We start from the raw sequence: 26,133 nt of genomic DNA, 5'->3' as shown, positions 1-26,133 counted from the left end.
AATTCATGATTGTAAAAAGTGAGAGTGACTGAACAAATCTTGGAGATAATATGGCAATTTGTTAACTCTTTATCTTGGATAGAAAATAAATCTCTCTTTAATACCACTTCCTCCTTCTTTCATTTCAGTTTGTGTTTATTAATTTTCACAGATTTTATTTTATTTTGTTCAGAAAAAGGCAGCAAAAAACAGAGTTTATTTTGACTCTATCCAAGAGGATTTACAACTACGACTGGATGATGCTTTAGGACTTTCCACGCTCTGTTGCCTTTGGAATCTCATTTTAAAGACTTCAAAGGGTCTCTTAGTTGCTAAAAAAGCCTTCCCGGAACCTGAATCCTAAGATGTCTGATCCTATCATATTCCATGTGTGCTCTAAACCCAGAAAGTGCCTATTTCCTCTTCTTTTCAGTGGACAAAGCCAACCAAAAAAAAAAGTAAAAAAAGAAAAGATAGTCCAGTGAGATCTTGGCATGAAATGGCTGAAATCTTGATTAAAATTTTTGTCTTGGAAAACAACTCCTATTTTGATAAAAATCCAACAAGTCATAGTTTTCAGCGATATTAAATGAACTTAAACTCAGTTTTGTTCAAACCTAACCCCTAACAGATGACAAAATACACTTTATATGCATCTTAGTGGTTAAATATTCAAACTTGCTTAGAAATAAAAATTATTTACAATAGCATTTTATGTGTACTTTTTAGTACTTTTTACTATACTTTTTTAAATACTTTTTACTATGTATGCTGTGCCCCGTATAAATTTTATTTCTGTTGCTTAAATACACATTATATAGAGGAGCAAGAAGATTCAGTATCTGGAAATCAGGTATTTCAAGGAAGGTATTGATGCACCAGATTCAGTTAAGGGTTATGGGTGTTCCAACCAAACAGAAAGTTTGTCTTTACGACTGTATCCTTGATTTTTCAAGAGGCTGTTGGTTCAACCAATACATTGGTGTCAGGAGAAGACAAAACTTCACTAATGTGAAAGTGCTTTTGCTTCACATTAGTATTCTGCTAATCTTTTCAATTATAACAGAAAGAGATTTAATCCACATGGCAATATATGTGTATCCTCTCAAAACTTAGCCTACAGTGCCAGGGATGACTTTCTCTCTTAGAGTGACTGATCAGATCTAAATATAACTGATTTCCCTGCTCCCTCTCAAGCTCTTTGTCTAGCACTGGTGGTAGATGCCACCCTTCAAGTTTCAACCAGCAGAAGAGACTCTATGCCTATCCCTTAGCCTTTACCTGATCACAAATCCCAGCTTTTCACCATCAACTGCTGCTGAAGATGGGTTTTAGCAAAGATGCAGATAACAGAAGCAGCTGAGCTATGCCCGTGTTACAGCTTCTATTGACTTTTTCAATAAGAGTACCCTTCGGGGAAAATGAGGAGAAAGGAGGGAGTAAAGTCTTGAGCCATCGCAGCAAGATTCTTCAGATCTCATGTATCAATGCCCAGATCAGCGCTCAACTGACACAGTATGACAGGGGTGCCACAAAACATAATTAAAACTGCTCATCACTTCTCAATTTACCTCCTGAATCATCAGCTTGTCTATTCTGTGGTATTTACCAGCTGAAAAATATGTGTAAAGTCAGAACGGTAGCAGTTTATACTCACTTTCTTCTCACTCTGAGCACAAAGCGATTGCATAAGCTCTGTGAGGGGTGAACCAAACCTCTGGGCTCAGGCACAGGCAGCAGTTGCACAAGCCAACGTACACCAACAGGGCTACGTCTGCCTGTGTGTGCTTCAAAAATGGGGTACGAGCAGTGAAAAACATCTAAGCTGAATCTATACACATCATGCTTAAACTGATTCATTTGACCTTGATACACCTTTGTAATTCAGCTGTGACTTGGCAGTTTTTCTGTATCTCTCAATATTGAGATTTATCAGAAATGAGTCATGTTGCATTTTTATGGAACCATCAATCAAGTTTAGCAGCTGACTGCAGGAGTAGTTACAGGATACATTTAAAGTGATAAATTGCAGCCCCTTCTCCCCCACAGCTTTTTTCCCCCCATTGTTTACAATTTCTGAATGTACAAAAAATTCAGTATTGTATCATTAAGCGCGTTATTGCTCCATCCTGAAGAAAATGTGCTGAAGTGGCCCTGACCTGAGACTCTAGAGAGTTGAGGCTAATCCAAACTTTTAAGCAATTTGCTTACAGACTTTGGGAAAATTCTTCAAACTCTCTGTGCCTCTATGAAAAAGAATTATTCACCTCTGTGTAAAATCTTTAAAAATTATTAGTGAAAAAACTTCCAAACCTACAAAATAATTGTGTGTCAGTGTTCTAGATATTAAATATTTTTTATTATAGAATATTAACTAAAGTAACTTAAGTCAGTAGCTGGACAGAAACACACACAGCTCAGATGAATCTTAAGGACACAGGCAAATAGAATTCGGTTGAAAATTTAATTCCTTATACAGTCCGTCTTGCAAAACAAAACCAAAATCCAGATACCTCCCTTCACAGCTTCCAGCCTTCTGTATTGTTTGAGTATATGAAAGTGATTTTTTTAGATTTCTAGGATCCTGGAGTACAAACCAAAGCTGCTTTTCCCCTCCATCTTCCTTAAAGCTCAGGAAGACCAAGACATCCTAAAGCATATAAATAGACTGTTCCACACTACAAGATGTATCAACTAGCAGTATATTTTGGAACACTTTCCTCATCAAAACAGAATAAGTTTAGTGAAATGAAGGCTGTTACTCTTCTTGGGTGGCACACTGCTTTCATTGCATAATTGACTGTCTATGACTATATTTGGCAACTGTATTTCAATTGTCTGTTTTGACCTTTGACTTTATTTTTAATTTTTAATTCTGGATATGAGCTGACAGAAAGGTCAAGTTAGCCTTCTGGTGTATGTAATTTAGAAACATTATTAAAAAAAGTTAACAGTGAAAATTCCTATGGCAATAACATAATAGAGGTTAACAATCATAGCACTGAATTGTCACACTTTAAAACTTTCATAACACATGACATCATTTATACAAATGGAAAAAATTCTTTGTAACAATTGGTGCTGAAAAGTTGGAAGTGGATATTCACAGATGTGGCCCACAACTTCATGAAAACACACCAAAAAAGCAATAAAAATACCAATGCAATCAATACGCTCTCTTGACTATTATTTAGCTTTTGAAACAAAGAACAAGATGAGGATTAAAATCTTATGGGAATTTTTTTTTTTTTACAGTATTCACACACTGCCTACAACATGAATAGTACCTGCACAGTTTATCAACAAAAAACTACAATATTCTAAATGGGCTGAGTCAGACAATCAGACAGGTAAATCCCAGTTAACATCAGCAAAGCTGTGTCAATGTATTCCAACTGAGCATTTGCTCTTTTAAAGTTATAATGGGAATCTGACAATTCAAAAACAGGATGAAATGATTGAAAAGCCTGGAGATCCTGTTAAAAACACTGAAATTTTTCTTCAGTGTGCAATCTTACACAATTAAGCACAGTCAGAACATTGATAGATCAATGCAAAACTATAAACAAAACCACAGGAAACACGACGATCTCATAGCATTTATAACCACAATAACTTCAATAGGGAGTAACAAACACCACTCATCTCCATCACTTCGATCAAAACACTTTTTGAAAACCTTCATTACCAGTGGCTTTTTTCAAAGGAGCTTCCTAGCATTAGTACTTCAACCTTTAACAGCATACATGCCTTACCTTACTTCCATTTCTGGTAAGGTGGCTTGCTTTCTTTTAAACATGTTAATAGACACTGGGAGGTGCTATAGACTATAAGAAGCAGCTGATCAGACTTGTCCTTGGCCATTTTGATACCTTGGAATGTTTAGATTTGTCTAACTAGAAGGTAATGTATTTCAAAACAGAAAAAACCTCACCTGCTAACAAGAAGCATATTTTCATTAATAACCTGTGCTAATTTTATGAGATTTTATTATGAACTTCAAATATCAAACAGGATTTGATATTTCAATCGGAAGTAACCGTTTGCAGAAAAAGAAAAGTAACTAGAGACCTTTATGATTGTTAAAGACAAATTCTTATAGATGAACATACATATTAACTAGAGCTGAAGATATTAGGGGAAAAAAAAATAATCACAATCAACATGAAATTTTGAAAAGGTTGCATGTGTTGAATCTGTGCTGAAGTCCCAGAGCTGCTCAGGTGAACTGGTGCCATAGTTCTGCGGGCTGTTTGTGTGCACAGCTGTAAGCAATGTAGTGGCATCTACTTTAGATGCTTGTCAGGCGTGTGGAAATGCTCACTGCAAGAGCTTTATGGCCTCTTGCGTAACACACGCACAACATTGCATTATGATGATAGACTCGCCCTTGGAGCTCTAAGGGTGGCAATGTTGAGGCACTCTAGGTAGCCACTAAGCAGACAGATTTGGGAGAAAACGTGGATCTAGCTAAGTCAAGGGAATAAGGGAGCACATAGTGGGGAATGGACTGATTCCATCTGGTGCTCGTGTAGCTTCTGCAGCAAAGACCTTGTGAAAACAAGAGTTGTACTCCCTGAAAGAAACTCTGAAGTAAAATAGAAAGGATAACTGAATCCTAGAGAGTGCAGCCAGTACCAGTACAATTGGAAAGTGCAACTTTCACCAGCAAAAGCAACTTTTATTCCACCGTGCTAATTTATTTCCTTTGGTATAGCCTATGCAGCTCAGGGACTGCACATAATATGCAAGATGATACAAAGAAATCCAGTTCTTGAGTGCTTATTGGTGAGATTTTACACGGATTTAGGGAACTAGCTATGTAAGTCCAGCACATAATGACTCAAGTAACAAGACTTGCTTGTTAGGGCCACCTTGCAATAAGGGACAGATTTGTGCTGTGGGAAAGGCCAGTACAAGATCTTCCTCAGCAGGGGTTCTTTATGTTGGCTTATGTGGGGAAGCTACACCTGAGAAGCCTTGAAGTCATCACAGCCATATCACTTCCAAGGCTTCAGCAAAAAACTGTAATACTACCTTTACATAAGGACAGGGACAAATACCTGTGCCCAAAGTGAGAATATCACCAATTAAATTCCCCACACGGCACTGTCGCTTGCATTAGTTTAGCATCATCTTAGCAATACTGTGCTATAACATAGTATGAAATCTCCATGACGTACTCAGACCATGTCTGACAACATATGAAAAACAAATACTCAAACAGTACTCTGCCTACAATGTTGTTACTAATCAAAAACTAAATTGGATACAGCTTCAAGAGGCTATTTCAAACTAACTGGTGACAAAAAGCCATTCTCCCCATTAAAGTAAGCTCCATTCTTCTAACTGAACCTTCTATGTTTTTTATTGAGCATGGAGATCCTGGCCAGTGTTTCCAACAAAGGCTGAAAACTAAAACCAAATTAAAAGGTACAAAACTTCCAGGGCAAGAAAATTCTTCTTTAGAGTGGTCTAAAACACTGTATACAAGTCAGAAAAAAGAAAGAAACCTTCTGATACCTTATGTCCAAATTGTGATTCCAAAAAGACCAGTCAGGAAACAAATACTACCACCTACCTCATCAGGTAAGAGACAACATAATAAACGTGGAGAAAACCAGAGTGGGAAGCACATGGAGCCTGTAAGGGACCCTCCTCTCTCGCTGCTGGCCAGCTACAAGGGGCTGGCTATGCCTTCCTTCCTCCCACTTACTAATGTAATCAATTACACAGGTGTTCTGAGCCTCTGTCCTGCCACCACTACAGCACTGGCACCATGGGTTTGAGTGCTGAGCGGTCCGTCTGAGCACCTCTGTCAGCAGTCAGGAAGTTTTCTTATTAAGGCTGTAAAAGACAAACAGTCTGGCATGTTTCCTACCTTACTAATAGTGCAACAGCCATATATTTGGGTGAATTGTTATTGGAGTTTGTAGTTAATATTTATTAGTTCAAAGGAAACAAAATGTTACATGAATTTTGAGAGTAGCCTTACAAGGGTCTGCTCAAATTATAAAGTAAATGTCAAGAGTCCTTACTGGGGACTTATACCTGTCCCTTTAAATTCCCCTTAAGTTGAGCAGTGAAAATAATACAGGTATTAATAAAACGATTCTTTTAAATTAGCATACACCAATCTCAATCAGAAGGTTCAAATCAGCAAACTGGTGCTCAGGCTACTTGATTATAAATACCAAACTAAAATTACTTAATATGACTTCATTTCTGACTGCAACTGAGTGTGACTTGGGAAATTCAGTCTATATTACTGAACGTAACTGTCATGCAGCAAAATTAAAGGAAAAAAAAAAAGATTACCACATCTTTCTAGGAAACTATTACCACATCTTTCAAGGAAATCATGCTCTGCTAATTTTTTTAGCTAAGTAATCCAGTGTTTTGAATTTGAATCCATCTATTTTAATCATATTGTTCTAGGGCACGTTCTGAATAATTTAATGAGAATTTCTGAAACGGCACTTTCATCCAGAAGGAGCACTGGAAGGAAAACCGGTCTATACCAAAATGATAAAAATAACATTAGACCGAACTAGACCAAAAGCAGAATTTTTCAGATGATTCATAACATATGAGGCATAACCCCCTAATTTAGTAAGGCGGTGAACAGCCTAGCTCTGATCCAACTATATTTAAGAGAACGTGATGAGTTTCAATGGCCGTATCATTTAAGCAGAAAATGATCTAGTGATAGAAGATATATTTATCATAATTATTGTGAGAAATTAATGGAGAAATCATTCAGAACTGTTTAACATTTGGAATGTTATAAATACCTATCTTTGTCAAAATAAAATTAAATACTAATCCCACTTTTTCTTCTTATATAACAAAATACTTATTAAACACAAGTCAGTATTGTCTGTACATTGTCCTTTTCAGATAGGATCTGTCTCTGTCCCAGAGACAATTTTCTAAAAGTGCTGACAAGTACTCAAGGGACATTTCAAGTTACATTTCAAAAAGCAAAACTTATGTCTAAACCCCACAGCATATATATGGTACTTACATTTCTAAATCACTTCAGATGGTATTTTCAAAAATGTGCAAGTAGCCACTGTTATGCAACTGCGTGAGACAAAATAAATAATAGAACCCATATTTCCTGACTTTCTCCTAATCACTTGCAAGTGATCATCTTGTATCCATAAGATACACAGTTTTTTTTCCCTGCTAAGGATAAATTAAAATATATGACTGCCATTACAAAAGCCTTTTTTCCCTTTCTCCCTCTTCACATTAGCTCTTCACTTTTTTCTGTCTGTGATACCATTTTGTTTGGGGTATACTTATCCATATATGAGAATATTTAACAAACATTAGTTTTGTACAAATTGCACATGAAAGTAATCATGCTTATTTTCCCAAACAATTAACAACGTGAATTCCAAAACTAGAATGTATTGTAGCCCCACTGTAGGCAACGAAGGAAAATGCAGGATATTTCTGCCTGTATACAGCACTGTAAATATTGAAGATTTTTGATCACAACTGATTATATTGACTTCTCGTTCATACTTCAGCAATGCAGTTATGGGTACTTTCAGTTGAACTCAGCTTAGCAAAGTAGAATTGCTAGTTATGGCTCCTGTTTCATGAGTTTACTCTTTTCCAGCTCCAGACCCATCACAGTGGGATGGTTTCTTTCTCTGTTTTCCCCTTAGCAGCTATCTGGCAGCCGCATCCCAAACTAGCCTCTGTTAGTGGATCCCTAAAGAATTATATATACATCATCTATTGTAATCATATGTGCTGCAATTTACCTCACAGGTGGTATTGCACTAAAAATTCTGATGTGCAGACTGTGCCATATTTATTTCATTAACATAGATTTCTACATGAAAAAAAATATTTCCTTCCCTGTGTGCATGGTATTTGATTGAAATACATTCTCAGCAACACAGAGATGTAATCAACATGAGAAAGTAATTGTTGAGAAGTACAGAATTAGCTCTTTTCAACATACAGTCAAAATATGACCGTTTTCTTTGTATTGACTTACTGGTGAACTATAGAGAACTATCATTAATAGTCTAAATAGTTGCTGTTGAAAGTAAAAAATATTGTGCAGCTGTGGAGGAGTTAAGTTAGTGACTAGTGGAAAAGCTATCTAACACTGTGATTCATTAGGAAAAATTTGCTCAAGAGTTGAAAGACCCATATTAGGAAAGAGACAAATATATGGCATTTGTAAAAGCCTGGCTCTGCTGAAATCAGTGAGTTTTGTTACTGATGCCTATCAATGGCTTGAGGAGTTAATTTTAAAAGATGCCAAATAATAATTATTGCTTCTGCAAATCCATGCGCTTTTACTTTAAGATACAGCTTCATAACATTGGTAATACAGACTGGGCATAAAGAAAAATTAATTTCCTATTCCACCATTGATCTCTTCCTGAATTTCAAGTCAGAATGACTTATCTGTGTCTTACCAACACCCATCTAGGGGTAATGTTGCTATCTATATTTATTCTAGTCAAGATACAGGCTTAAGAGAACAATACACCAGAATATACCCAATTTAGGATATTTGACTTGAAAAATAGTTATTCCTTCTCAAATATACAGGCAAATTTATATTTCTGTATGAAAGATATAAATAGAAGTTTATTCTAAGTTTTTTGGAGCTATATTAAAACCACCGATCCACATTTTTATACTGAGTAGAAACTGAATTGATTATTTATACTGAATGTATCTTTAATAGTAGAAATATAATCTATTTTTGAAAAATTTTTCTACCGTATAACATTTGCATTCACATATGAATCAAGAATACCTTGATAGTCATGGAGGAATTAAGGTGGCACAAAAGCACCAAGTTAAGAACAGCAGAAGCACTTTGTTTTATTTTGTGTGGTAAAAAACAATCACCTTCTCAGTCAACTTTGGTACTTTTTCTCCAGCTCCTAGCCCTATGAACGTATGGAAGAAATCTCTACCATGTTACTCTCCTTCCTTACGGAAAACATTTTACTCTTCCCTGCTTGAACAAGGCCCTTGTTTAAGCCCACTAGCTGAAATGCATGTTTTCAAACATCTACAAATCATAGACCAGCTGTTTTCCAGATTTTAACGGGGTCCGTATATTCTGCTACAGATTGCTTATGTATTATTTCTGTGGAGCTTATCAAAACTTCATGACACCAATACATATAAAAACAAAATAAGAATTATGCAAATTGTGGCAGAGAAATTGAAAAGCGAAGCATTCCCAAGGCCCCTGGCTGAAGCTGTTATCAAATGCTTGAGTGGTATGAAATCTTACAATTGTCTCAAGATCAAGAGAAAAGTACGTCTTTATGCTTATACCAGTGCACTGCACTGTAGTCTATCAAACAGGTTGTTTGATTATTGTCAGAGATGGAAATTTGGAATTCTGCCAATATAATAATAATGTCTGCCAGGTCGGATCCCAATTTAAGAGATCAAATCCTTTAACAGACTTTTCACAGGTAACTTTATTATAAACAGTCACCATATAGTGATATAGTAATACCTGTGTGCTCTGAGAGCCGAGAAAACTTACTACTGCCATTTACAGGCACAGGAGAGCTCGCATCCTTCCTTCTGCAGTTCAGGGCCACAAGAAACTTTCCTTAGTTGGTAAAGAAATTGAAGTAGTTTCTACCACATTTTAAATACTTTCCTCTGGTTAATTAAGAGATTACTGTTAGGGCATACCGATTTTACTAACGTTTTAAAATTTGATTTAATTGCTTTAGGGCAATTCCTGCCAAAATGTTTGAAGAGTCTTTTAAAGAGACTTGATCTTCTAAATCACTAAGGGATAGGTTTTTAAGACTGTTTCGGTAACTAAAGGTGGAGTTAGGCAGCATTAGATACTTACGAAAACCCTTCTTTTAAACTAGCCTGTAGGTGGGGTTATTGGTGATAATGCAAAGGAACCGTGCCTAACAACCCAAGGCAGCTTTCTAACTTCATTGTTTCCCTTTATGTCCCTTCTATATATCTTTATCTGGTATAAACAACGACAATTTAATTGAAATAAACATAACTGCACTGATTCACACATCTGGATATAAAAATTAGAACAAAAACAATGGGAAACTGGGTTGTGTACAAACCAACAACACATAATAAAAATGTGTTAAAGTTATTAAAGATTTTAAAGAAATTTTTCCTATAATTTGGCTAATCCTGTGCTCTGTTAACTGTTCCGTAATGTTATCTTTATTCCATGACTTTTTACATTTTAGCTATGACTGGTAACTTCTCTTCAGAAGACAACATCATGTTATTCTATCAGAACACACTGGAACGTGTGCAGCCCTCAGTTCTAGAGTCCTTCTTTCTACTTTTAGGGTAAAAGTAACTTGCACTAAAAAGCTAGGACGCTATTTCTACGTAACACTGGAGAAACGCAAAGCACAGAAAGGCTGTGGACTCTAGAAAATATTTCCATGACACTAGTTGCTCTAGTTTTCTCACTGACTTCCTGATATTACGTCCATGGGCAAAACTAAGTGTGTGCACGAATATTTGTATCATCAAACTCAAACACTTAATGCCTGATTTCCTCTACATCCTAGCATTTTAAGTCAAAACTGAAAAAAAACCCCCTGATTTTTAAATTGGATAATTCAGCTGAATTTAAAAAGGCAGATTAAAAATCACACAAATAAATACAAAATAAGAGAGAAATTTGGCTACAGCTCCCATAGTATATTTGCTCTGGTAATAGCAATTGGTCCTGAATGAGAGGAACAATTTTATCCACTGCTGCTGATGCTGCTGTTTTTCTCAGTTTTGATACGGAATTGTAAAACTAGAAGATAACTAAAGATTAACTGGACAACAGTAACACATTTATAAATATCTGATCATGTAAACAAAGATAGAGGTTTCAAAGTGCTGCCTGGGTGTAATGGCAAATATTCTATTAATTTCCTTTCATCAGGCTTTCATCTTAGATAAGTAAAACCAGTGTGTGGCTAGAAGTAAGTTAATGACATTAGGCAAAATTAAGACACGGTATTATTAAGATATTTAAAAAAAAAAAAAAGATTGCTGGATAATTGACACATATTTTGATCCCTATACTGAGCAAGACAGGAGAAACACCATGTACAAAAATCCCAATTTATTTATCATAATTGAATTAAATTATTAGATTGGTTTTGATTTTGAGGATTTTTTTAAATTTTCTCCATCTATTAGTTTATATTTCAGTGTTTGGTCTACTATAGATTTTGAAAGTTCAACTAAATCTAAATTATTTGTCGGCAGCAAACCAGAACAATTTGAGAGACTATATTGTATAAATATATGTCCAGTAGTGTTTTGAAGGCAGAAAGAGTGAGCCAGATGGTTTCTATCAATCCCCACTCTCTGGTGCAGCAAGGGGTTAGTATGATTTTCTTAGCAGCTTCTTGCATTTTGTACCTTGAAAGGAATTATGTACTGCCTGCTTGTGTTCTTGTAGACGCTGTAATTGATATATTTAGATGTCTGGCTTCAGCTGTTCCTGCACCAAGTAGCAGATCTGATTTGGAAATTGAACTAAAATGTATTCAGTTGGGTAGTGCTTGCCCTACATTTGACATAACTACTTAGAGTGCAGTAGACAAGAGAATGAAGTGCTCTCTTAACTGTGTGAAACAAAATTTTACTGTCCAAAATTTTAAACCATTTAAAACTCTTTGCTCCTATGCCAGAGGCCCCTAAGTATATATTCAGGCTCTGGAACACTGCAGCCATCTTCTTTCTTATGTGTCCGCTTTCTGAATTTTCTTATTTTAAGTAATTCAGTTATTACCTATATCTGGGAACATTTTCACTACTAAAAATGCATTTTACTTTATATTTAAACTGATAATACAGTCAGCACCGAGAAGGCCATTATGGTCATTCTGTGAGCATTTAATAATAGCTCCTAGTAATATTTGTCAACAATGTATAACTCTAAATTATCTTGAAAGAACAGGAAGGCAGTTCTGAGACTCAGTTTGTCCCCAGAATATGGCTCTGCTATTTCTTTTGTCAAGCCTGTTTCAGGGACCAGAAAAGCTGCCACAGGAATGGCTGGAGACAGAACAATATGCAGAACAAAACAGCCAGACCTTGAGGGTGAAGGAACACTTCATGTAAAAAAGAAGAGGTTTTGTCTTAGATGTATTTTTCCCGCCTTTAACTGAATAAGTCCAGCACACAGTGCCATGTTATATTTATTCCATCTTTGCAACTGCCTGCAGCCAGCTTATACAGGTGATAAGCCATAATAGCAAACGAGATGCACCTGGAATTGAAGTTCTTCAGAACACAATTCGGATAATGAATAATTCAATTTCTTAAACACCAAAAAGGTATGTGAATGTGCACTCCTCTTTTTGTTAGAAAAGAGGAACACAATTCAGAACACGATTCAGATAATGAATCATTCAATTCAATTTCTTATACGCTGAGAAGGTGTATGAGTATACACTCCTGTTTTTCTAAGAAAAACAGAAGAAAAAATCTTGCATAGAAATGACATGACTAATTTTATGTCAACTATGATCACTGATTTTACCCAGGAAAGGCGGAAGGAAATGTAATCAGTGATGATGCTGATGCAAGACAACAAGACACCAGCTCTTTACTAGATGAAACCACAAAATAGCATAGTAACAAATATCAAAGAACAAATTAATATATTTAAAGACTTTTGCATTACAGAACAATTTAGAGAGATGGGAGGCTCTGGTCCTATGTGTGATTTTCCAAGTTTCAGATAATCAAAATAGCCGTAGGTACTGAAACTCTGTATTTGGGAAGTTTTGTACCACTAAATGGATATATATAATTTATTTTGAAAAGGTTAATTAGCAGCAGTCTACATTTACTTTTGCGATTTTGAAGTTAGATTCTAAAAGTCTGCAAAGCTTGAAAAGACCATTTATCGTAGTGAAATTAGCCCGAAAGATTTAAATACTAGAAATATCCTTCCTCTGAGCTGTAGGGAAAGTATGTGCTGTACAAGTTTAGCCCTAAACTATTAAACCATTAATTTTCTTACTGCTTGGAAACAATTATATTTTGAAAACAGTCATTCCACCCTTTTTTTACATTTTTAATATCAGTAAATTATTAATGGTGTAATAAGAGAGTACTTTTTCAGACTGAGGATTAAGACTTGGATTTTACATGACATTATTAATTCTAAAGAATAATATTATTTTTCATTATAACCATATGTTTAGCTCCAAGGCAACTTTTATTGGAGAGAAATGTAGTTTCCTGCAAAAATGAGAAATGACTATTTGCTGTATAAGAGGCTGATCAAGAAAATATTTACATGAAATGCACAGTGGAGATCAGCAAAGTGAAGGGCTCTAAGTTTAATGAGAAATACAGAAGTGAAGGAATGCCTGGGGCAGCTTGTTATTCAGTTGTTACTATATACTGCTATTCACAAGTCAGACTTCTAAATTGAAAAGTTCCATAGTTTTACGATCTACTTCACTATTTTGGTTTTGAAGATCAAAAGAGAATCAAGAGAAAGATTGGAAAGACAATGGTCCAAAGCGCTAATATTCCAAAGAGACACACACAGAAAGAGAGAAGGCAATTTAGAGTCAGAATACCCTAAACCAATTCTTATTACACTACCATTTAGAATGAAACATTTGATTTACAAACCTATACAACTCACCCACATTAGCAGAGAGTTGATACAAAATTGAGGCCAAACAGGTTGTACAATAAGGAAAAATATTCAGAAATTCTAAGCTATTTCTCTTCAGCAATAATTCATTGCAATATGGTCACTGAAATCCTCACTACAGTAATTAGTGGAGGTAAGCTTTACGGCGTGTTGTAAACGGATGAGCACTGCTTTATACTTACTCACTTTGAAAAGCAACTAGAAAAGTTATGGCTTTTAATATTTCCCACTGCAGATCAAATGTGGTAGCTTGGTAAGGAAATAGTAAGGTATATTTCCTAAACATCGATCAGAAAGTTCAAACCAGACTTTCCTTTTCATGCTGTGGTGCCAATAATACAAATTCAGAAGGCCAGATTATACCTTTGACAATGCGTGTGAAACTGTGTGAACACCTTGAACAACGCAGACTTAAAGTGGAACTTAGCTTACTCTGTCCTTCTCTGTCATAAAGGTAAACACCCACAAGTCCAAGTACACATGCAAAGAACAGGCCTTGTAAGTAAAATAACAGCATTACTAAACAGTTATTTTAGTTGCCTGTTGTACCTTCTCTCTTCTGTTTGGTTATCATCTTGCGTTTTTTATACTTTCTTCACACAGTTATCAATTTAGCAGTTTCTTTCAGAAACCTTGACATGGCTCAAATTCCATAACTAACTTATTTGTCCACTGTTGAATACCACCAGGACAATGGTTTATTATATTCTATCTTGCAATGCATGTATTAATCAGTTTGTAGGACTGGCAAACAGTAGAGAAATTTATGGATAATGTAATGTCAAGTAAGGAATCTTTAAAATTATCAATAACTGAAAATCCAACAAAGTACAAAAATACTTTGATGGACTTCTGTTTAGCAATTAGTTGACTGTTTTTAACACAGTATGCCTACTGTTTTTATGCCCAGTGAATTGCAAGAAGTTAATTACACATCAGCTACTTACGCTTAACCAAATATGTTCTGCAGACTAAATCTTATAAGCAAATTCTGCTACTTGAGGATGCATGAACAATATGCCGCATCAAGGTCTCAAGGAATAGCTCTCTAGCACTAATCTTGCTTCCTCCGACAACTACAGTTTTTCCTGCTTGGAAATTACACACGGGACAAACCAGGAGTTTTGAGTGCTTTGAATATTTGTCCATGATATCCAGATGTCTGGCACCTCCCTGAAGCAGTAGCTTCAACTGTTCTACTGAAAATCCTTGACAGATTCATTGTTTATGTGCAGATCATTTTTACAGTCATATTCATATCTAAAGCGCTTCAGATAGGCTACACATGCACAGCAAATGCATGCAGGGATACAGCACAACGCCTCTAAATAGAAGCATTTTCAGCCTTCCATATCGGCCCATGACATAAATAGCAACATATTTCGTATGTGTTTACGCCATGAATCCAAATTGTGAGTACCGCAAGGAGAAGCAATTATATGTTAGTTGAAAAAAGAAAGTGATAGGGAATGTATGTAACAGCTTGTTTTCTGTTACCATAATTAACTGTTGATTAAAATCATATCAATAGACAGAAAATTCCCGGGGTGGAGACAATCTTATCTCTGCTTTGAAAATTCTTATAACGTATACTTGTATATCTATTTCTACTTACAAAACTTACGAACGTAAGTTCTATGAGGTACCATCTGGGAAACTTTCATTCTCTTGAAAAGGGAAGTACAAAATACAAATGCAAATTCTACATTCTATCAATTGAAATTTAATAATGGGAAAGGGCGAAAAAAGAATTAAATCATATTACAATATATCGTAACTTAATCCCTTTATTTGCAGTAAAGTTTTTACCATTAGATTTTATATTTGAGAGAAAATGAGCACACAGATTGCTCTACCTAAAAATGAACTTTAAGACTCATCCATTTAAAAATATTATTAAGAATCAAAATAACTTAAGCACAAACAAGTACTTCACAAATACACATTATTTTTAAAAAACAGATAGAATGGGGTAACGTTTCCCGAAACCAGTGACTTACAAAACTATCCAATGAAAGTATTCATTTACTTTCAGAAAACAAATACTGATAGACTCCTCTGGAAAAACATTTCGAGTGTAATAACCCAGCTAATGAATGTATTTACTGTGCTGGCTCACGGAATGCACGCACATGCTAATAACACCATGAAAGTTTTCCAAAATACTGTATGATTGACCATCATGATTTGTACTTTCTTGCTTTAAGAGGCACAAATATTCACTTATTAAATCTCAGAACAAAAGAACAAATTGCACTAAATACCATTAAACACTGTCTTGTAAGCAATGACGAGAGCATTTTTCTTGGCCTTGAATCATCTGCAAAGGTCACTTGAATTCATAAATATGTACTCTAAATTTGATTAGAAACACCAGTTAGTGAAATTTAGAAGTTTCATTTTGTTTTGACTTGTTCTCCTTCTTAAGTCTTTTCTGCCCCCTCTTTCTCTGTTTGAGATTCCACAGACTTTATCTTAGGACAATTCTGCCTAGGAAAGGGTGTTTTGCAATGACGCTCCTCACAAGTGCTGAACTGTCAGTGTCAGCCTCCCTCCCCTAAAAATCAGCAACAGACTGTTTTTTTCAACTTCAGTGCACAGAGAGGCCACAAGAAATACAGTGCTGTAAATACCACACAAAATTAGGTATTGTAAAACATTTAGATTCATTTTTAAAATCAGCATTAGATATAGTATCTGTTAGCTATTTAAAAAAAAAAAGAAATAACAAGAATGTAAAATCATAACTTGCTTCTGGATGTTTGCTTTTGCTTTTCTTTCCTTAAAAAACATACTTTTCCTTTTCTTTTTTTTCCCTTCTTTCCAGCATTTAGAAGACTACAGAAGTCTTAATTGAAGCTGTTCTTAGCCGTTTCCATCTTACCCTTAAACATTTTCTCATAACATAGGTACCTGACAGAACAGAAAAATACTGGGAAGAAATTGCTGTTGCCCTTGCTGAAAAATATAATGGATGGCAAAATTTCTCTTTGAATTAATGTCTACAGAAACTCTGACACTAACAAATCGAGAAGCAGTGACCAGAAACTCTAGGAGATAGATATTGAGGGGTATCATCAACATATGAAATGTTCAGAAAAAGAGCCAGCTGATGAGGGACTGAACACAATGTGTACTTTAAAACCTCTTCTGAACTCTTCCTGAACAATCTTATCACCCAACATATTTGGGCAGTTCCCCAGTGTGTGAAAAGATACCTAGCTCAGTGTTTCTGCTCTTTCTTCACTTGCAAAGACCCATTGGACAGGTTGTTACCACCTGCTGCTCTTCAGGAATGTGCTGCACTTACTGGTTTCCTTACAGCTCTGAGAAGCAAGAATTGCAATTGCCCTTTCGGCCTCTTGGCTGCAAAATTATTAAAGACAATTTTGCTAAATCACAAGGCTCTCACTACTTTGTTATAGATAGGATATTGTTATTCGAGGATATCACGGGCAAACACAAAGAAACTCTGCCTATTCAGCTATGGCTGCATACAGTTAGAAATTAGTTTAATATAATGTGTGAACAGATTATGTAGCAATAAAAGCAAAGATTTATTAAAACAAATAAAATGTCACGGTGTTATTGCATTGTAAAATCAAAAAAGTTTAACAAATAAAGATGAAAATGTTAATGTGAAAATACTAATTAAATCAGAAAAAGATACTTAATATCAGGTGATTAAAAACAAATTATCAAATACCACTTGCCAGGAAAGAATTATCTCGCATGAGAATGCTCAATTTTGTATCAATGATGTAGGTAAATGCTAATTTTTCTACATAAAATTCCAGCCTGACATACTGTCCTGACTTCCAGGCCACAGCCATGGAGTAAGTCCGGACATAAAAGTGTCTACTTGTAAAGTACTGAGCAACTGTCATTCTAAACCAGAATGCCAGGAAACTCACCTCATTTATTATGTAAATTGTCTCCAAAAAATGATATATATTTCACCCACTGAAACTGTTGTGTCAACCTAAAGGGTTGTTTTGCTTCTTTGTTTTGTTTTGGGGTTTTTTTTCTGCTGGATTTTGTACCAACTGTCTGTTATTTACTTTGCACCAAGTGGTTAAAAAGGCTGCTGCCAGCATCCATGTCATCTTCTTCTAAAGAGAATATAGCCCACCTCACTGACTGTCTTTCACGTACACTGGACAGAATTTTAAGCTACATTTGTTACACTGACCATGCAACCATATAAAATTGTTTGGAATTTCATGCTGATTTTATAGAAATTACAGTTGTTTTCAATTTTGCATGCCCATTTTCAGGGTTTTTTTTATCTTTCTGGCTCTAATCTGATTTCTTTCCCAGTTACTTTGTGGTATATTCAAGTCTTCTCTTAAACCTCTTCTGAACTTTTATGTGGATGCTTTAGATAAAGTAACTGAAAAACATAGTTTACATTTTAATTTTTAAACTGAGGGTATTTAAAAAAGCAATCTATATATATAAGAATTTTCTATTTCCCACTCTGTTGGTGACTTTTACCTTTTTATGAATAGAGATTGACAGGATTATAACCTTTTACTTTAAATGGAAGCACATAAGAATGGACTTGCTAATTTAAGACAGGGAATGGTATACTAGTAGACTGAGGAGAAGAGGTTTTCTTTAGTAGAATTTTTGACTGTAGATTTTAGTTCTTTATCATTTCGCTGGAGTGTCTGGTGCTACATAAACTGACACTTAGAAACTGGCACAGACGAAATCTCACATGGGTGCCTGTTCAGCATTTTGCTCTATTCCTGTGTTGGTTTTTTTTCTGAAAAAATTTTAGCTTACTATACATCTCCTGCCTCACTGAAGGAACTACCTTAGGGATGAAATCCCAGCTCTACTGAGTTAGCTGAAATCTTACTATTCACTTTAATGAGGATAGAATTTTTGCCCTTATGTATAAAATGGCCAACATAACTGAACATAGTGGGTTTACTTCTATTACCATTTTTCTATGGATATAGAGATTTACCTCCTTCCAATTAATCAGCTAACAAGAATTAGCATGAACGCTGAAGCTCAGCTACACATAGGTTCACAGCAGAGGAGCAATGAAACTAATACATATTAAATCAGTTCATGTCTTGAAGGCAGTCAAAAATGGTATACTAGAAAAGACACTCTTTAGCTTCGAAGAGTTGCTTAACTCAGGTTACCATTCTTATAAAGCTAATTTTCAGAGTATATTATTGTTTTGTTGTCGAATTTAATACCGTCAATTGCTCAGATGCAAAGCTCTTCCTGCATTTATGGAAAAATGAGATTATTGGGTTACTTTCCAGTACACCAAATGTTGTTCCTGGCTAGTCTTATTAAAGGCATTGCAATGACGCAGAATTTCAAAACAAAAGAGCAGAGAAAAAATAAGAGCTTTTTTTTTAAAAACCAAACTAACTAAAAAGATGACATTCACAGACCTGGCTGAATGCAACAGTCACAACTGTATAACAAACCGTATACACTAAGAGCACAAGGATAATCATATCAGCTCAGATCCAAATTTAATTTAGCCCAACATCCTGTTGGCAAGAATCGCCAGTAGCAGATGATTACAGAACATATAGAAGAAACAGGAAATATCTGTAGTTGGCCAAAATTCTAGTTAAACAGTTTTATTACCTCTTGACACCTACTAATGAATAAGGTTCCTATCTGCAACAACACATTCCACTGTCTATTTACTATTATGTAATTTCTCTTACAGTGATTGTGTACCAGGAACACATACAAAATAAAGACAGACCAATATGGCTATAATATCATGTAGTGTAATATAACGTGACATCTTGACTTAACAGAGATACTGAAAGGAAATGAAACAAAGAGGGAAAAACACAACTTATTTTCTCTATTTTATGGATTTATTACTTTATTATTTGGCATATCCTTTAGGAATTTCCTGCTTTGGTGCTATAATACTAATATAATAGATCATTTTTATATTTAAATATAAGTTATAAAATTATAATTGGAAGAGACAGTGATTTCTATTATCCACGTATCTCTTTAACCTCAAAGTTTCTGTTGAGTGTTTATATATCAAACTGAGCATGCAAAGAATAGAAAAGTAGTTTAGATGTTATTTATAAGTGTTACAGATTCCATTAACTACGTCTTCAAACAACTTGTGCTTTGAGAATTATGCAGCGCATAACAGGTGTGCAGGAAAAAGCTAGTCACCTTATAAATCTTGTAAGTTCAGAAGCACCTTGTAGAACAGTTACAGTACTGAAATCTCTGTCTGTATTAAATTGAATACTACTCAAGAATCTTTCTTCCTGGTCTGTGAGAGACCTCTGACATTGGATACGAAATTTAAGCATCTGATACAACTGCAATGCTGACCCTGATAAACTAAAAAATTTTCAGTGTATGACTTCTCAACCTTAATTGTCTCTTTCCGTACTTTCTGTACATAAAGGAAGAAATTTTAAGGTCATATATGTCCATGACATTTTGCAATGTCATGTAAAAAACAGGTGAGTTCCATACAAAAGACTATATAAAGAAAGATCATAAACCAAATTCTCAGCTAAAATCAGCCATCACAGTTCTAACTACACAGTAAAGTCTTACTTTCCCAGTTTCCTAAAAATCGTGTTTCCATTTCCTATATAATTTATTTAATTTAAGAAAAAAATATGCAATGAATTGCAGCAACACTACATTTCTGAATTACTGATGCACAACCTCCTTGCACATCAAATACAAAAGTGCATGTGAGATGCTGCCTCAGAGACCTAAATCACACAAATGCTTTGCTGAAAAGGGAAAATTCATGCTTTGTTTCTCCTTCAGGGATATGTTAAGACACATCACAACAGATGAGACATGATCTAGAACTGGGAACAGAAAAATGAGCACATACAGTTTATGATGGGCCATTTAATTCTGAGATAGACATGGTCTGAGCAAAGAATCAATAACACACAAGCTCTATTTCCACTGAACACTTCATGGTCTTTTTTCTTACTCTTTACATTGCTAATATTACAACATTTTTAATGAAATGTAGTTATTGGAGAGGTTGTGTGGTGTTCCCTCACTACCCTTCATGGAGAGATGCACAGAGAGAGTATCTGTATAAAGGTGCCATTCAAAGATGTAAAACTTTCTTTGGATTTCATATCACCTCTGAGTCAAGGTGTCAAATGTTATTTATGTGAGAGCTAGCTCTAATTCTGGGGGTAAATAATTGTTTAAAATTGTGAAAAGCACATAATAATATAGCAAATAGTACTGATTATGCATAACAATTTAGGAATCTTAAATTATCTTTTTAATTAAAATGCATTGCTTTTTATGCACACTGGGATTTTAACAAACAAGATGAAAAACCATGTAAAGATCTGAATACAATAAACCTATTACATGCAGTGCCCTTGTAAATTATAAGTAGAATATAACTTTGATAGATAAAATTTTATTTTGCCATTCAAATTTCCTGTACAGGAGGCTTATAAAAATATTTTTACACCCCAAATTTCTATCCTGTACCAAATTGTATATGGATAGTGTAAAGTTTCCACATGAAAGACATTTATGTCTCAACTGAAAATAAAGCAGAAAAACAAGTACTCAAAACCAAAATAATTCCTACAAGTTAGTATGAATGTCACCATCCACTTCAGAAAAAAAAAGAAAAAAAAATAATGTAAAAAACTGAACAGTAATAATATTGCCTTTGACAAAAGCTTCTGGCATTTCCTTTTTAAAAGTAGTAGTATTTCGTACTACTGAAACTTCAGCCAACATCAGCTTACTCAAGGAATTCTCAATTCCTACTAGCATGACTTGTTTTAAAAAGTCACTTCGAATCTTTCATTTTTTTAAATTCTGTATAAATAGAAAACTCAAACATAGGTTTTTTTTTAAAAAAACCTCTCCTTAAGTTAATGGCCAGCACAGGCAAAAGAACAAATGGATATAAGCTGTCGCTGAAAAAATGCAGATTGCAAATTACTACAGAGTCTCTAGCCATTAAAATAAATCAAACTCTGGAACAGCCTTCGGCGGAAACACTGGGGGCAAAGAAATAACAACTCCAATTTAGTATTGGCAAAGTTTATGAAAAGAGAATTATCTGATGCAATTCCCAGGCTAGCAGAGCACTGGACTTGATGACCCAGAGATCCCTTCCACTGTTATGTTCTTTGTTTGGCTAGATGCAGATGTTCATCTGTTTTTCAGCCTCACTGTGGTTTTTCTAAAGTGAAATTTAAATGAAAGTTAATATAATTTTTGTAAGTTTCAGTTAGAAATTACCCTGTGTAAGAATTGCTGCTAGGCCTGCAGCAGAGTGGAACTTGTCAAAGAATTCTAAAAGCTTAAAGTTGGCTTAGCATTATAGAGAAGTGCAGAAATGTAAGTGTTCAGAGATGAACAACCAGCAGGGCACACACCACGGGAAGAGGTAACTGATCTACTGGTAGGGAAAACAGGAATAAAAAAGTAAGCAATACAGGCTAGGACTGATATATCAGTAATACGAAGGAAGAAAGCAAAATAGTACAGTAAAGAAGGCAAAGGACATCGGGAGATAAATAAAGCATAGGGAAGAAGAAATAACATATATGTTTCATGCCTTTCTAAAAAAACCCAATTAACGAAAAATTATTATGTGTGGTGGCTGTGAAGGGTCAATACAAACTTGAAAGAGAAAAAAATATGTTTTCTCAGGTGACAATGTAACACAAGCCTCTCTCTCCCCCTGCCTCACTTCTTTCCCACATCCTTAGCTATTGGAATTTGCCTAGAGTTGGCTGGCTTTGAAAGACCCCATTTTGGAGAACGAGTGACAGTACAGATGCTACTGCACGCAGTTCTGTGGGTGACTCAATATGGAAGAAAACAGCTCAAACTCAGAAGTTTAACTCCAAACAATCGCTTAGAACAACAACAATACTATTTAAGCTTGAAAACAACCTGGTGTTTTTTAATAACTTGTGCCATCCTCCTGCCTTTGCTCAGTTGTTTTATTTTAATTAACCTAAGAATATTTTTCGTGTTGCAGGTAACTTAAATGTATCATAGTGACTCCAGAAAGCTATTGCAGATATGCATGAGCTAGATGAAAATAATTTATAAAAAACAACTCTAAATGTTTTCTGGTTTTGAATAAATAAGTTCTCAGAGCAGCTTTTAATGATTTTCAAATACACGTATCTTTACAGCTCTGGTCAGTCATAAAAGCATACAAAGGTCAAGCAAATACTTTATCTTATTTAAGACACTGTGGTCTGTTTTCTATCACTCGCAAGTTCTAAGGTTTACACTCTTTCAAGGAGATGATACTAATACATAAGTCTTCAAAATAAAGGCTTTACACAAATTCTGTGAACCTTGATGGCTGTGTATATAAATCTTCCAAGTGAAACCCTGAGCCTGATAAATTCTAAGATACACTGATTCTTTGAAAATAGAAAAATTACGTATACTAACATTGCAACTTCAGTACCTACTTTAAAATTATCACTGTACAATTTTTGAAGTGGCTGTGTGAGATATGATCACATACAGATGATTTTTAAAGTCTAACCCCTTCTTCACATGAATAAATACATAATGTTTCTGGTTTTTAAGGATGATTGCTGCAGATTTTCAATAAACACAGAAGTATTGCAGTATATTAGTTTAACTAAACCTTTCTAAGTTGACTGGAGAACAAACAACCATTTTACAGCCCTTACTGTGTGCCTTTGCAGGTATTCTAGAAATCCGAACAGTGGCAGTTGGAATAGTGGCAATCAAAGGAGTGGAGAGTGAATACTTTCTGGCAATGAACAAGTCAGGAAGACTCTATGGAAAGGTATTGATGCAAACTTCTCTTGTGTGTACAATCATCACGTACAGTCCTAAAGATACATATTTTTAGATGTAGCATTTGTATAGTTTGTATAAAAGAGATTCCTAAAAAATTAAAAGGTATCCTGTACTTATCCCATACATCCCATACTAGGCTTCTATGTCCACTTAATAAATTCAGTGATTAGAGCTTACATACTTTTTTAAAAATGTGGAAAACTAATGGGGGACACAAAGCTAAAATATGCAATCCTCAGATTTCAGATGTCCAATTTATTTATTAAAAATATTAATAATATGCGGGGTTTATAATGCATATTCTTCTCACATCTTCCCTAATCTAAGTATTTAACAAACCACTTGTATTTATTTCACTCTATTTTATTATTTACTCTGAACAGAAAGTATGCAATGAGGACTGCAACTTCATAGAACTGATTGAAGAAAACCATTATAATACATATGCTTCTGCAAAATGGACACACAAAGGAAAGGAGATGTTTGTTACATTAAACCACAAAGGGGTCCCCATGAAAGGTAAAAAAACAAAGAAAGAACACAGAGCATCCCACTTTCTTCCTCTGGCAATATCCTAATCACAAATGATCTATAAAGAACTAGTTCCAGCAGGAAGATTATTTTTAAGAAGACTATTTGACAAGATATCAAGAGAGGCTGGAATACTACTGAGAAACTGAACAAGCTGGACTTGCGCATTTATGTTTATTTTTAAGAGACTACATGAAAAAAGATTTGAAAATATACACAAAACCAGATTTACTAACTAAAAGTTGTAAAAAATTCTAAAGAGTTGTACAATCATTATCTTAGTCATTGTAACTGGGTAGTTTCTTAAATTAATTTACCCTGAAGAATAAGTCATGACTTGATTATCTGATAATATTTTATTTAAAAAAACCTATCTGCTTCTTAAATATGGCTGCTATAATAATAATAAGCAGATGATAATGTGTAAAATATGTCAGACTTTAAGGCTGCTGGAATGAGTTGTCAGATTATCAAGTCAATAGTAAACGTGGAGGCTGAGCAGTATTTTAAATACTTTCCCCAAGAAACTGATACCCTATACATAAACTATATGATCAGAAAAAAATATATAATCTTGTAAATGTTTATTGTTGTATTCAGATAAAAGAGCTAGTTTGGAAAAATTAAGTTTACTCTACTACAAAATGTTCCTATCTATTAATGAAACAAATACCTAATGCTGCTCTAAAAGATGTTTCAAATAGTGTATGTAAAATAAGAATAGGAATAAATAATGTACTTCATCTCACTTTTCACAAATTAACATTTTATATAACGATGAAGCAAAAATTCAGACATATTAAGGTTTTTTATGTAACATATCCTATCTTTTGTATAATTCCTGTTAGGGCATACAGCTTTCAATAATGTTTTTCCATCCTTATACATGCTTTTTCTGTTGTTACAGCATTAAACTTTATTTTAAGTTGTATTTGAACTTTATTGTTCTAAGTTATTTAAATGTTATTTATAAAAAAAAAAATACTTATTAAGCTGCATCTGTTTCATATGCTTTTAATTCTAAAGGAATAACAAAATGGTCTGGCTGAAATGCATGAATTTTTTTCTGCGACCAGACACAAAGACTAGTACACAACCTTCTTGCCAACATACATTGGATGGCAGACAAAAATGACAGCCTGCAGCAAATCGCACAATGGACATCTCAAAAGAAACAATGCAAAAATGTAAGAAATCTTTGCCACATAGTCTTGCTAATTGTATTGAAGAGCATGCTCAGAGTTACAGCAGGTAAAAGAAGGTTACAGTTCTAGCAGGTACTGGGCTTAATCCTCAGATGGTAGAAGCTATACTCACAGATACAGATATACGTAAGAGCCTACATGACTAGTTTGAAACTTCAGCCAAAATCAATGTGATCTGATGAAGAAAAGACGTCTTAATTTTCTAGCTATTAAAGTGTTCAACTGAGCCCTACATGACTAACGCATTATATCATTTCATTCCGTTCAGTTTGCCTACAAGTTGTCTCGGTATTGTGATAATTGCTGTTAGATAAAGATCACAAAAAATTAGCTAAAACAGCTGCTAGATGACTGATGACTGGTATGGAGTCAAGTTAATTACTACAGGTCTTAAATCCTCTACTTACAAGTGTCTAGAGTCATCCATTTATTCTTACATGAGACACTTCCTTTACAACAGCACTCTCAGAAAATGGTAACAATTCTCTTTAACAATTTTTTTTTAAAAAATACTTGTTTAACAAATACTAAAATTTGGAAATAATTCATGATTTTTGACTTGCTAATATCAAAATATAATATCTATCAAATATATTTATATCCATAACGTGCAGGTGCATGCAGAAAAAAAAGGTCAATGCAGCTATATCAGTAAACCTTCACTGTGCTTTTGCTAGTTTATCTATTACTTGTTCACCGAACACAATAGACTGTACTATCAAAGAAACTCTTTTGCTGTTAACTGGCTGCACTTTCTGTGAATATATAAACACCGAAACAAAGTTCATACTCATTATCAACATTAACTTACTAGCAAAAGTTTCTAGATCTAAACTAGGTTAGTTGAAGCTTTGAAATAAAAATTAAAAGAACAAAATCTCATTGAGATTGTTTGTGCTTAAAAGC

General features: G+C 34.6%; 1 protein-coding gene across 1 annotated transcript in view; it reads left to right on the top strand.

The window, feature by feature from the left end:
• Positions 1 to 24,951, top strand: part of FGF7 (fibroblast growth factor 7) — a 29,890-nt gene extending 4,939 nt beyond the window's left edge. Inside the window, exons 3-4 of the mRNA XM_074601347.1 lie at positions 23,374 to 23,477; positions 23,875 to 24,951. Coding sequence (XP_074457448.1) covers positions 23,374 to 23,477; positions 23,875 to 24,069 — 299 coding nt within the window. The 3' untranslated portion in view covers positions 24,070 to 24,951. The remainder of the gene's footprint in view (positions 1 to 23,373; positions 23,478 to 23,874) is intronic.
• The last annotated feature ends 1,182 nt before the right edge of the window (positions 24,952 to 26,133 follow it).

The sequence above is a fragment of the Larus michahellis genome, chromosome 9 (genome assembly GCF_964199755.1).
Source record: "Larus michahellis chromosome 9, bLarMic1.1, whole genome shotgun sequence".
NCBI classification, from domain to species: domain Eukaryota; kingdom Metazoa; phylum Chordata; class Aves; order Charadriiformes; family Laridae; genus Larus; species Larus michahellis.
This window is presented reverse-complemented; position numbering and strand designations above follow the sequence as displayed.